At 37.1% G+C, this 13525-nt stretch overlaps 1 protein-coding gene across 2 annotated transcripts in view; it reads left to right on the top strand.

Moving 5' to 3' along the window:
• Window positions 1-3496: 3496 nt before the first annotated feature.
• LOC110113099 overlaps window positions 3497-13525 on the top strand; it is a 40451-nt gene continuing 30422 nt past the window's right edge. The window contains exons 1-3 of one of the 2 annotated variants that reach the window (XM_020845525.2): window positions 3503-3562; window positions 3631-3687; window positions 3788-3839. In XM_020845525.2, the coding sequence (XP_020701184.2) occupies window positions 3538-3562; window positions 3631-3687; window positions 3788-3839 (134 nt within the window). In that variant the 5' untranslated portion in view covers window positions 3503-3537. Of the gene's footprint in view, window positions 3563-3630; window positions 3688-3787; window positions 3840-13525 lie in introns of both variants that reach the window. The other variant, XM_028697021.1, reaches the window with a different exon arrangement.

Genomic DNA, 13525 nt, shown 5'->3' with positions numbered 1-13525 from the left:
TATAACTCATTCAAATAGCAACTATTCAAACAATCATGACTTCTTCTACATAAGAAAGGGGCACTGAAGCTCGATAAGGATTATATCTATCTCGAATAGTGGAATACCTCTAATATAAGAAGAAAAACACAAATAAAGAAAAATGAATGAGGAGAAAGCTCTTTCTACACAAAAGAGGGGCACTAAAGCATGATAGGGGATGCCACCTATCTCAAACAGTAGAATACCTCTAATGTAAGAAGAAAATCAGAGGAGAAAAAAAAGGAAGGAGGAGAAAGCTTTTTCTACACAAAAGATGGCACTAAAGCTTAATAAGGGATGTCACCTATCTCAGATAATGACATGCCTCTAATGTAAGAAGAAGCTAGATAAGGAGATAATGGAAGAAGAAAAAAATTATAACTTCTACACGAGAGAGGGGAACTGAAATTTGATAGGGGATGCCACCTATTTAAGATAGTGAAATGTCTCTAATTTAAGAAGAAGACCCAAGGAGAAGAAAATGGAAGGATGACAAAATTCTAACTTCAACACAAGGACATTTTTGGGGTCTCCGAAACTGTTTTTCGACATTCCAGGCTCAATTTGGCATTTCGAAGCTCAACGAAGCCTTTATGATCAAGTTTGAGTAAATTTAAAATTTTTTGGAATAGAATTTTCTGGCATTTTTTTGCTATTCAACCAATTCAAAATACTATCATATATATTTTTAGACTCTGCATGCTTCGATGTCTAAAAATAGGAGGACAACTTATATATAATAAAAACGTTATCTTGATCGGACATGAATATCGAGGCAAAATTAAATTGGGAACTTCAAAAATTAAATCAGAGATCTTTTGAACTCTTATTTCAATAAACTTATAGTTGAACTGAACCTCTCAAAAATACAAACCCAACGCACCAAATTCAACTCAATTTGAGCTCAAATGAGTCCAAATCAAAGACTTGAAGCGCATTTGGAAGGTTCAATCCATACTTTAGATTACTAAATGGTTTCCAAATGTGACATGTTCATAGTCGAATCGACCGACTCAACGAGACAAATCCAACGAACCCAAGATCCTCAAATTATGATATCATTGAGATATTTAAATGCCAATTAAACGGTACACAATCAAGGGATTCACACATCGACCGTCCATCCAAATCGCTCCCAATTTACCCTTAATCTTCCTCCTATTTAGGGGCCATGCTACTCTTAGAAAACTATAAATAAATCCGTCATTTCTCATAGAAGGGGATGGAGGGGGGTGGGGGGTTAGAAGGGAGCCCAAGGAAGAAGAGAGGAAAGATAAGGAAGAGTTCTCTTGCCACTAGACTCTTCCTTGACCACCGCCAAACTTCCACCCAATAACCTACCAATACTTGAGTTATGCCCGAATGCCAACTAACGTCAGACTTCTGCCTGATAGCCGATTGACACCGAAGTTTTGCTTGACCACCAACTAACACTGGAGTTCTTCCTGTCGCCGATCATCCACGGATTTCTACCCGACACCGGACTTTCATCCGTCATCAGATTTCTACCCGAAGCCAGACTTCTGCCTGTTGTCGAATTTCTACCTATCACTGAACTTCTGTCTGACTGCTAACTAACGCCGAAATACTACCTAGCTACCAACTAACATTAGACTTCTACCTGACTGTTAATTAATGCCAGTTTTTCTGCCTGGCCACCAAGTAATGCTGAACTTTTGTAAGACCACCAATTGATGTCAGGCCTCCATCTCCTTCCGACCTCTGTCGTCCGCCGACTATGATCCTTCTGACTTTTGTCGCTAGACAACGGTTCTTTAGACCTCCATTGCCCGCCGACTATGATCCTTTCGACCTACATCACTAGAGAACGATCTTTATGACCTCCATTGCCCGCCGACAACGATCCTTCTGACCAAACGAATAAATCAACAATGATTCTTTCTGTTTTCACCATGTAACATACTTTGTATGATGTATATTTATTACATCAAGCCAAGACCTTCCCCCAACTGAAGGGCCTCATTTGTAATCAATTACAATACTAGTGGATTCATTCAAATCGAGTTAGGTCCTATGATTTTTCCTCTTTTCAGGATTTTCCACGTAAAAATCTTGTTTTCTCTTATGAATGCTGCACCATATCTTTTTATCTGATTGCGTGCCAGATCATCATACAAAGCTAAGACGTTAAATTTTATATTTCTCTACCGCCGCGAATATTCCAAGACACAACAATACTAAATAAAGATTTAAGCCAATATTAAAAAAAAATATATATATAATTTCAAACATTACTTAAAAATAAGTTTGTTCATGATCTCTATATTAAATATGAATCAAATTTCTCAACAAATTTTTTCATATCAAGTTTATTCATAAGTTTTAAATGATGCCATTGATGAACATAAACGAGTCAAATATAAAATTGTTAAATTTTATATATTTAATTATAGAGTTTTTTTTTTTTTCAAACATAGAGTTGGAAATCAAAATTATTTTCTTTATAAGAGTAATTAGTTAGTAATTAAAGAGCACTGCCAGGATGTGGTGAAGCTTCAAAGCGTTATTGGCTTCGGTGAAGCACTATTTGCATTGCGGGTTGTTAGAGATAAATCGGAAGCAGTCTTTTTTTTTTTTTGGATTACCATAGGAGGAGATGGAGGAAGAGAGTTGAGATGCCTGTCAGAGACCTGGTGATCGACGACGGCAACGCAAACGACCATCTTCATGATCACAAGTGCTATCTCGTAGGTCCTTAACCGGCACTAGGCAGAATTCCGTCAGCCTTTTTGGTACAATCTCGAGCTTCTAACCTCACCGACGGCTTCCGGTTCCAACTCCGCACCTTTCTCCAGCGCTTTCTCTCGCCGTAAATCCTAACTCTCGGATTTTGTAATTCCGGGATTTAGGGTAAAAATTGGGAAACGGTGGATTTAACTTGCCGTGAGATTTAGGGGCTGTTTGGATGCAGGAGTTAACATGATTTATGCCGGTTATGAGCATGATTTATGTTAAATCCTGCCAAACGGGATTTGAGTGCCCGCTAAATCTCACGGCGGAATAAATCCTCGTCTCCCCCTTTCTACTGTAAATCCCGGATTTAAAAATCCCAAATTTTGGGCGGATTTAACTTGCTGTATTTTTTTGGCGTTTGGCAGGATTTAGCTCAAACCCTGCTACCACACAGCCCCTTATGAATTTGCAGGATTTACTAAATCCTCTTTTGCTTTAAATCCTATTTTTATCCATTTATTAAAAAAAAAAAGGCCATTGAGTGATAATTTTGGAAAGAAGTTCAATGTGAATTTTTTAAGGCTGTTATGTGTTATAGGCCACAAATGATTCTTCTGCACCGTACTTGTTCTGGGGTCCATTGGTAAAAAGCCTACCACAAATCTGCAGAACCAACATCCATCCGCCATCGGACTTATTCCCAGCTTCTAAAATCTCTAAAAAAACAGAAATAAATAAATAAAATGTAATAACAAATAGAATCTCTAAGCCGTATTTCCAAACAGAGAGAAGAACTACAAAGAGAAAGAAATATTTTCTCCAATGCCGGGTAGCATTCAAGTCTCAGGTATTGTATTTCAGCTTTATTTTTATTTGTTAAAAGGAAGCAAAGAGCTTGATTCGGATTGCGTGCAGTTCTTGGGCTGATGGATCTCTCCTCACCTCCTCCGCTTAGTTCCCTCTCTCTAACGGGTGAGTCGAGTTACTGTATTCTGCTTTGATATTTTACTTTTCCGGAGGGATTGTTTGGGTAAAGTAGTTGCGTCGTATTTGTTTGATTTACTTTCGACAGTTACCATGGGGAAGAGGGAGTACCAAACTGTTGGGGTTGGAGAATTGTCTCTGTAAGTGAGCTATTTTCATATTATTCGCTGAAGATAACCAAAATAGAAAATTGCATTCTTTTGCTGGCAATGTTTGAGATTTTGCATCTTTATTATTTTATTTTTTTTAATTTCTTTTTTGCTTTTGCTGAATTTGATTTTATGGTCTAGGTTTCAACCCTAGATATAGAGTTGGAAATCAAAATTATTTTCTTTATAAGACTAATTAGTAATTAAAGAGCACTGCCAGGATGTGGTGAAGCTTCAAAGCGTTATTGGCTTCGGTGAAGCACTATTTGCATTGTGGGTTGTTAGAGATAAATCGGAAGTAGTCTTTTTTTTTTTATTACCATAGGAGGAGATGGAGGAAGAGAGTTGAGATGCCTGTCAGAGACCTGATGGCAAATTATTGGGTCAGGTGACCGAAGCCATCTCTGCGTTCGGTCGCCAATAGAAATGCGACATCTGTTAGGTATTTTTTAATTTAATATGTTTGCTTTATGTCTTGTCAGAGTTAGCGACCCGACCAGATAACGCATTTCATTTGAATTCCGGAAAATAAAGAATGGAAACGCCGCGTATTTTATTTTCAAGCGACATTTTCACTGTTACTCCAGCTCTGGTAAGCGCTCTCGGATTCCTCCAATACCTTCAATTCTGCATTAGCTTATTCCCGCCGGAGGTAGACGACGAGATTGTAGAAGATCATCAATCAGGAAGAGGTATGGTTGCGCCTAACTTGCTCTTTCATTGCGTTTAAGTTATATGTTAAATTTTAGGGTTTGGTTTAGTTATAATTTTATCATTGTTTTTTTAATGTAATGTACTGTTCAAATGTTTATTTTCTGATTTTTCACGCTTCTTCTCTTCGTAAATGGATGCAAATGATATGAAAGATTTACGCTTTCTACTAAATTTTAGAGTTTAGTAATAGTTGTATAACTAGCATATATGTTCAATATGGTGTTCAATTTTTGTTTTTTTTTTCTGAATTTAAACCTTCTTTTAAGGTAAATAATTATGAAATGTATTGTTGCGCTAAGGTTGCGCTAATGTTGCGCTAAGGTTGCGCTTTAGTTATGGTTGCGATATAGTTCTGATTTTTTTTGTTGTTATAGATGAGGACGCCATATCAAAGGTCAGTAACATCTAGATGCTATGTTACTTCTTTTCGGAAACATTGTGATGCTTTTGTCGAGATCATTGATAATGAAGTGGAGCAAACATTAAAGAATCTGAATATTCATCAATTTTTGAAGTTCCCCGCATTCCAGCAGTGTATACCACTTCTTTTTGAGGTTCTCAAATTTTGGAGTCCTGCTGATGAAGGCTTCATCGTCCTTGGTCATGTACTGAAATTCACTTCTAACGAGGTTGCTTTGTTGATATGTAATATTTTGAATATGAAATTTTTTATAGCTATATGTTTTTTTAACTTTAACAACTAAAATTTTCTAACAGGTTTGCCAAACAGAGGCATTGATATCAAATGGAGGATTGATCCTCTAAATGGACCTCTGTCAATTGAAATTAAAATAGAAATGTCAAAATTAGACAGATTATCTGATAATGCTACAAAAATAAAGACCTTTATTATGTTTTTATTATCTAACATTTTCTTTCCACTAAACAACCATAAAACCACTAGAAGGCTCACATCTGTTGCAAATAATTTAAATGAGTTCACTTCCATTAATTGGGCTTCATGCTTAAGGAACTTCATGGTCGGGGAGTTCAACATAATTTTTGAGAAGTTTCAACTGCAAAGATCATTGGGTTACATCAATGGTTTTTTTCCTCTTCTACTGGTAAGTTTCCACTCCTACTGGTTATTCTACATATATAATGCTTTTTAATGTTAACTTTTAAATTTTTATGTTTGGCATTATACAGATTTAGTTTTTGGAACATTTTTCTTTGAATAAACCATTCGATCCAGAAATAAGACCGCGTTTTTTGAGATGGGAGGGGTATACAGAATTATACTTTACTCAAGAGAATGCAGCAAAATTATTTAAATTTTAAGGAAAAGTGAGGTAATTTTTTCGTGTACATGATGCAAATTATGCTAAGGTTGCGTCAACCTTAGCGCTAAGGTTGCGCTGCGGTTGCGCTAAGGTTGCGCTACTTTTGCGCTACGGTTGCGCCATGGTTGCGCTAAGGTTGCGCTTTAATAAATTAATACATTTTATATTTTTTGAATATTTATGTTTGTCTTGAGAATGTTAGCAATGAGGAGGCCGAAAAATACGGGGATAACATTATTGTCATACAAAACTTGGAAACCCGTTCAGGTCATGAAATACAGAAATTGCAGTCATCCTAGAAAATTAAGGCTTCCGCAAGAAAAAAACTTGACTCCACCCCACCTCCCTCCCCACCTCCCTCTCCCCCTCTCTCTCCCCCTGATTCTCCTCATAATGAACCACCAGAAACTCAACCTCTGCCACCAACTCAACTTTCTACTCGTCCACCTACTGAAAAAATTTCCACCACTCAACCTTCTGTTGAACAGCCACCCATTAGAAGGGCAGATTTAGAGGCTGTTCAGAATAAATGTTTTGAAATATTTGAGAAGATGTTGAATAAAATTCAAGAAAATCTGGGAGCTAGACTGGATCGTGTTGAAGATATTGTGGAGAAATTTCAGGCAGATCAAGACTCCCTGAAGTACAAATTTATTGAATTTCAAATGCAGTGTGATCATAATCCAGAGAAGCCGCATATATCTAGTTCTGCCTCCAGCTTCCAATCAGTGAAAAATACAGCTTTGAATCCTTCAGAACAAACACCAATACAAGATGTTCCTCCACCTCCACCATTGGCCAAAGAACTTCTTCCACAACCACCAATACCTCCACCTCCACCATTGGCCAAAGAACTTCTTTCACAACCACCAATACAAGATGTTCCTCCACCACCATCATCGGCCAAAGAAGATGTGCCACTACCAAAAGATAGTTCATCATAAAAAAGAAAAATAGAAGATGATGAAAAAGCAGAGAGTTCATCAAAACAAATCATACCATATGTAAAAAAAGAAGAACAAAGAGGTTATCTCGGTTGATAATATAGTAATTGAACCACTATATGTATCTTCTCAATCGATTAGTAAGAGTTGATGCAATTGAAAGTAAAAACTGTAGTTGCAAGAGATAAATGCAACAATTTTTAAAATTCTGAACCTATGATGTTTAAAAACATATGCATGCAATAGATAGAGCTTGTCCTAGCTAGGCTTCCTCCCAACTAAATTTTATCTCTCTCCTTAATATCCCATAATACTAACCAATATATGTCTATGTATGGGAAGATTACATTTTAATTCCTCTATTTATTTTTCTGCTCCTCCGTTGAGACTATATATTACACTAGATTTTAAGTTTATGCATGGCCTATACACAAACTAAATGAAGCATGGAGGATTGAAAAATAATGTTAAGCAATTTATAATTTTATAAGTCAACTCTATGCAATACATTGTTTCTAAATTTTTATAAGTTCAAATAAAATTAGTTAGCCACCCATGAAGATAAAAAGTAAACGCAACAAATAGTGGTGTAGAACTATGAATGCTTTAAATGATGGATATAAGAATTTGCACGCTTTCAAGTAAGAGCAATAAGAATTAAATATTAGCCACTTATCAAAAATGGAAAACAAGAAAGTGGTGCCTTAGTTTAGGCCAAGTCACACAATAATAGTTAGGATCACAAAACAATTATAAAATTCAACGTAAGCAAATATAGAGGATTTCCAATAACATCCCTAGATTAACAATGAGATTAGATGCATAGAAGTCCACCACTTATTCCCTACATTTACTAAGCTTTGGCAGAGAGCTTTGCATGATTTTTTATACTTGATACACAACCACAATCGATGGAGAATAGGAAGGAAATTGAGGAGGGAGAAATAGTTCACCCTTGTCTTGGCATGACAGTGATTTGCCACTGAACGGTGGAAAGCTGTTCTTCGATGGCTCTGAAAAGTGAATATGATCTGCTCCAAGCATTCCTCGACGGAATTATCTACCTCGGATTGACGTCGAAGAAGGGTGATCGGAGGATGTTGACGAAGCCTTGTTCGTTGTAGACGAACAAGGAGTTGAGTTCAGGATTGACCATGCATAAGATACGCGGCGTTGAAATACTGTGGAAGACACTCTTTGCTGTCCCTGAGGATTCTACTTGAGAGAAAGAAGTTTCTCCAAAGAATCCAAGTAGAAGAAGGGATGGGAGAGTGGTTAGCCAAGGTAGGTGGTTTGGGAGAGTTTAGGTTCAGATTTTGGTGGAGTTAGGGTTATGGTAGGGTTTGAAGTTTGAATTCAAGTAAAGAGAAAGGGAGGGAAAATCAATCTCCAATGAGAGGCTTGATTGAAGTAATTAGAGGGAAGGGAATTAATGTGGGGGAGAGAGAGATAGGGAGAAGGGGGGCCGGCGGCATGGTGATGGGGATGGGGGTTTAGGGACGGGGATTTACTACTTGCTTAATTGGGAATCCCAAATTAAGGAGGAGGATTTAAATCCAATCCAATTCAAAATTTTTGGATTTGATTTGAAGAACTTTCCTAAAATAGAATTCCATTTTAGGAAATATTTCAAAATTCAAAATTGATTTAATAATTGAAATCAAGACTTTCCCAAAAGAGGTTATGTAGAGAAGGAAAGTAATGATGAGGGGTTTTGAATTTTGGAGGCAAGGAGTAGGGGATAGGCCGACAACTAGGCTAGGGTTGGGGTGGGAATTTGGGTGGCTTGGAGATGGGGCGGATGGGGGTGTTAGCCGGGTAGGGAGGGGGTGTGGTTTGGAGCTTGACCAAGAGGTGGGATGTGGGATTAGGGTTGGCCGGCGGTGAGAAGAATTGGAGGTGGCCGGCGGCTTTGGGAGAAAGAGCTTGGCCATATGGTGGAAGGGAGGAGAAGGGAAGAAGAAGAAAAGAACAAGGTAGAAAAGAGCCACAAATCCGGATGCTTCCAAGGTTGGTTTTCCAAGGTTGGTGGGTGATTCATTTCCTCTCTCCTAAGGATTTCTCTCCAAAGCTCTCAAGCTCTTAAAAGAACACAATGTTGCAAAAAATTTCATTATAATTCTTCATTAACTTAAAAAGAAACATACGGGGCTTATAAATAACCTCCTACAATGAAAGAGAACTAAAAGACAATACTGTCCTTAGGGCTTACATATGACTAGTCCCTTGAGTAAGGGTAAAATGGAAAATACAAATAAAACAAATACATATTGCAAACAAATGAAACAAATACATATAATGAATCAAAAATAGATCGGTGCGATTGTTGCCGTAGATCATCGGCCACGTCTTTGATATACTTTCTATGATCTGATGTCCCCATCAAATAGTTTTATTTCACTGAACAAAAAAAGTACAAGATAGAAGACAAAAATAGAAATGACTCGTAAATCCTTTGCTAATAAATACAGACTCCTATGCACTCCTTTCTTCTCTCCCCACTAGTATAAGACTCACATAACATGTACAAAAGGGCTAGCGATAGAAGCAACACACACACTCACACACACACTCCACGTCTCTCCAAGTTGCCAATCCCATCACATGATCACTAGGCTTCATATTTATAGAAATCCAAAATAACCGAACTGTCGTAGTGATGCTAGCTTGATGGCGCTGTGGCATTGCTTAACCGTCGTGTCAGTTGACTACTCATCGCATCAATTTGTTGATTCAAACCTCTCCAACTGTCTTCCACCACTGCAACTTTGGTCTGCTCGCGCTGCAACACTAGGGGAAATTGTAGCGTTGTGGCTTGGTTCAATTATGATAATTTTAACTTAATTTTCTACATAAAAAGATAAGAATTAAGAGCAATAATAATTATAATAAATACAATTTTGAATGTATAATTTTTTGTTATTAATGACATCTCCAATCAGTGATATGAGGGTACCACTTCTTTGGCGGTAGTGTCTTGACTGCTTTGGTGGCATCAAATTAGAGTTTTATCTAATAGATTGATTGGAATAATTCCAAAATGGTGTATTTCCTATTCATTTAGATCAAACATATGGAGCATCAATGCTTGAAAAATTTTATATGGATAAAATGCATTTGACCCTATATCAACAACAATAGGGGCCACAAAACTTGTTGCTTTCTATAGTAGTAGAGGCTATTAACATGTTTCTTGCTAGTAACAACATTTTTCATCAATGTCCTATTCCTCGATGATCGTTATTTTAGGGGCCACGTGAGGAAGATGCTTGGTCAAGTTGGTCTAGACTAGGTTGGTTTGACCATGCTTGGGCTAATTCGGGGTTCCCTTGTTTGAGTAATCTAAGTGTCAATGAACTCAGTGCAATTCTTTATATTTTGTCTAGGGGTTGATTATTCTTTAAGCTTGTTTAAGCAGTGATTAGTTGAATCAACTTAAATTGAACTTCGATTCAATACTTTTTGGTCAACAAAAGATCCTTGCTTAACATAATTACTTCCTCACATTTTGGGTTTTTTTAATGATTCCAACCATACCCCTAACTTTAGATGTTTCAATTCTTGGTTCCTAAAGTTCTGTGCTGTAGACAAGATTTTCAATTTGCCTTAGGACCAGTATAGTTAAAACTTCATCCATCATAGTGCTTGCCCGAACATCAACATAGGCATCTCCTTTGAACGATGTACTGATTTATTTTTTCATCAAAATCATGAACATTCAAGATCTGTTTGATTTTTCTTCAAGTTTGAATTTTTTCATTTGATTAAAATTCAAAAGTGATTCTCACTATTCTCACATGTGGAAAAGGAAATTCAAATTAATTTTAAGTCAAATGGTTTGAAATTTTGAAGAGGTTGAGATAAGTTAAAAATGGGAAATATAAGTCAGAAAAGACTTGGGCTGCAACTTAAATGTGCTCAATTTTAAGAATAATTTTTGCTTAAAAGTTCATTTCAAAGAAGTTTCAAAATGTTCATCATCATCAATCTCTTTGAATACAATTAGCTCTTTCATTTTATTATTGTTTGCTTTATGTGTTGCTTTGAGTTATTATTCAATCACTATGTAAGTGATTGTGTTGTATTGCAATTATTAGTGATCACCTTCTTTTCACCACCGGTGTTTTGAGAATTACAGAAGAAGGTGATCCTAATGCTGGCTAAGTATTAGGTTAGAGAGGCGCATTTGCCTATAATCAAGTTGAGGGTGTTATTTCTCTTAAAGGAAGGTGTATCAATTTCTTCACCGGCTTATAGGTGAAGATGTGATAATTTTACTGGTTTGTGAATGAATGAGTGGTTGGTAGTAACATTCTAAACAAAGGGGTGCTTAGGCATGTATGTTGCCAATGTGCCAAACCACCTAAAAATCATTGTACCTTTTTCTTTATAGCTAGATTTACTCTACATCAGATGTTAATTAATTTACATGCATTTGATGATTTGATGGTTATGTGATCACTTCTTTTAGTTGTAGAATTATCTTGATATTGAGTTTTATTTATCATAATCTCTCTGAAGTATTGTGTGATTTACATTAGCATTATACCTTATGTATTCTAATAAAATCTTGTTCCACATGATATAATGTCCCTTGTGTTGCATGTTATGCTTATGTCCTAGTTAAACTTTTACACGTGATTTACATTGTACATTACTTGCATTCATATTAGCATCATCTACCTTTTTTAGGTTTTTGGTGTCTTGACTTTCTTAATGATTGTAGCCTGTTTGTTTGAGTAGTATCATTGCACACTGTATTAAATTGTTTGATTAATGTGGTTTAGTTGATTCCATTTTATTATGTGTAGTATTTATTATTTTACCTAATTTTGTGTGTGCATTTATGGTTTGGATTGATTGAAAAAAAATTTTGTTGTTCAAAAAAGTGCACACCCAAATTACTTGTTTGCCTTAAACTAATACATGCCTGTTAGTAAGGGTGACAAAAATTGACTCGATTCGCCAACCTGACCTAGGCCCGTCCCAAAAATTTCTTGTTCGGCTGGACCCGTTTTAAAAATAGATTAGGTTCGGTTCTAAAATCTAACCCGCTAATAAATAGGTTGGGTTTGGGTCAACCCACTGTGCTAGAAAATATACAAAGACTTATTTTTCAAAGTATATGCATGTGATATTACAAAAGACTGGGACAACACCTTCTCCAATGTACAAAGATTCAAAAGTCAAGAAAGGGACTTTTGTGGCTACACACTTCTACAAAATCGAGCTGAAGAAGCTTAAAGTCTTTCAACAACCTGAAGCTTAAGGTTCGAATGGGTGTAAAAGGTCAGATCTAACACGCCCAAATATGGCCTGATCGCTGGCAGCTCCGTCTACTCAACAAATCATAAGAAAGGCTAGTAGCGGAACCCCCACTTCGTCAACCCGTCAGTAGGGACTGTAGGAAGTACGAAGACAAATTTGACTCGACAAGTTCAAGTGATCGTAGTCTGCAAAATTCTCCTAAATGACTGGAGAATTAAAGTTCCAGTAGAGGGATGAGTCTCGAACAACTACTGAATGTTCGTAGGCTCCAAAATCTTCAACCACAAAGGAGAATTCTAAATCTACCAACTTCAGTGAAATCATTATTGGGAAGCGCAATTCCCATAGCTCAAGTCTGAAACCTGAATGAGTGTAAAAGGTCGGATCCAACAAGCCCAAATATGGCCGGATCGCTGGCAGCTTCATCTACTCAACAATCCATAAGAAAGGCCGCAGTAGAGGAACCCCCATCTCAGCAAGTAGAGGATAAAGAGCTGTCAAATCCTAGCTCTCCTGATCTGATGAACTCAAGTGATTCAGATTAAAGTCTTCTCAAGTGGTTAATGATCAAGATATTACCTACGTTCGGTACTATTAATTGAATCCAGAACCTGCAGATCCTTCAACAAATCCGTAAAACACAAAGCGAGGATCGAAGGAATTTCTCTTCAAAAAGTTCGTCAAAGCACAAAGCAAAGGACTGAAGAAAATTATCCCAAAGTTCACACAAAGCCCAAGGCTGAATTAAGAGGATTCTGTCATCAACAAGTCAGTTATGCACAAAGCTCTGGACCGATGGCTTTTCGCCATCGACCTAATACAAACCTAAAGGATTTAGGTCACCGGCATCTACTCCTTCATCAAGTCCGCCAAAACAAGAAGCATAGGGCCGAAGGAGCACAAAAATCACCTAACAAGTCAATAATGACAAATAGGGTAATTCTCCATCAATGTTCGCAGCACAAAGCACAGGACAAAATGAATCAGTATCTCAACCATCTATGGATACATCTAAAAGAGTCAAGAAGAAAGAAAGGTTAGTGTGACATTCAAACAAATTTTGGAGATCCACTAAAAGAAAATCTTAGTGTGACATCCAACTGAAATTTTGGAGATCCACTAAATGAAAGTCTTAGTGTGACATCTAGAATAAATATCTAGAGATCCACAAGGACAAACAGCTTACAATAAACGTGATTCGCTCTGGACGCGAACCACATTTGTTGGGGGGCATTTGTTGACCTTAACGTTATACCCAAAGAAGAAAAAAAATATACTCAAAAGCATACCTCGTAACCATTGGATCCATGATTGCTAGAATCCCGTTGATTTATTGTACATCCAGTGCCATTCCGGGATTTTTGCGAAAATCGTGCGACGAGTCCTTGATCCCGCTCCCAGTCACGTTGTTAAATACCGACCCAAACAAAGCCTTGGGGATTGCTCTTCTCCCACAAACCTCCACGCG

This window comes from Dendrobium catenatum, unplaced genomic scaffold (assembly GCF_001605985.2).
Source record: "Dendrobium catenatum unplaced genomic scaffold, ASM160598v2 fragScaff_scaffold_853, whole genome shotgun sequence".
In the NCBI taxonomy this organism is placed as follows: domain Eukaryota; kingdom Viridiplantae; phylum Streptophyta; class Magnoliopsida; order Asparagales; family Orchidaceae; genus Dendrobium; species Dendrobium catenatum.
This window is presented reverse-complemented; position numbering and strand designations above follow the sequence as displayed.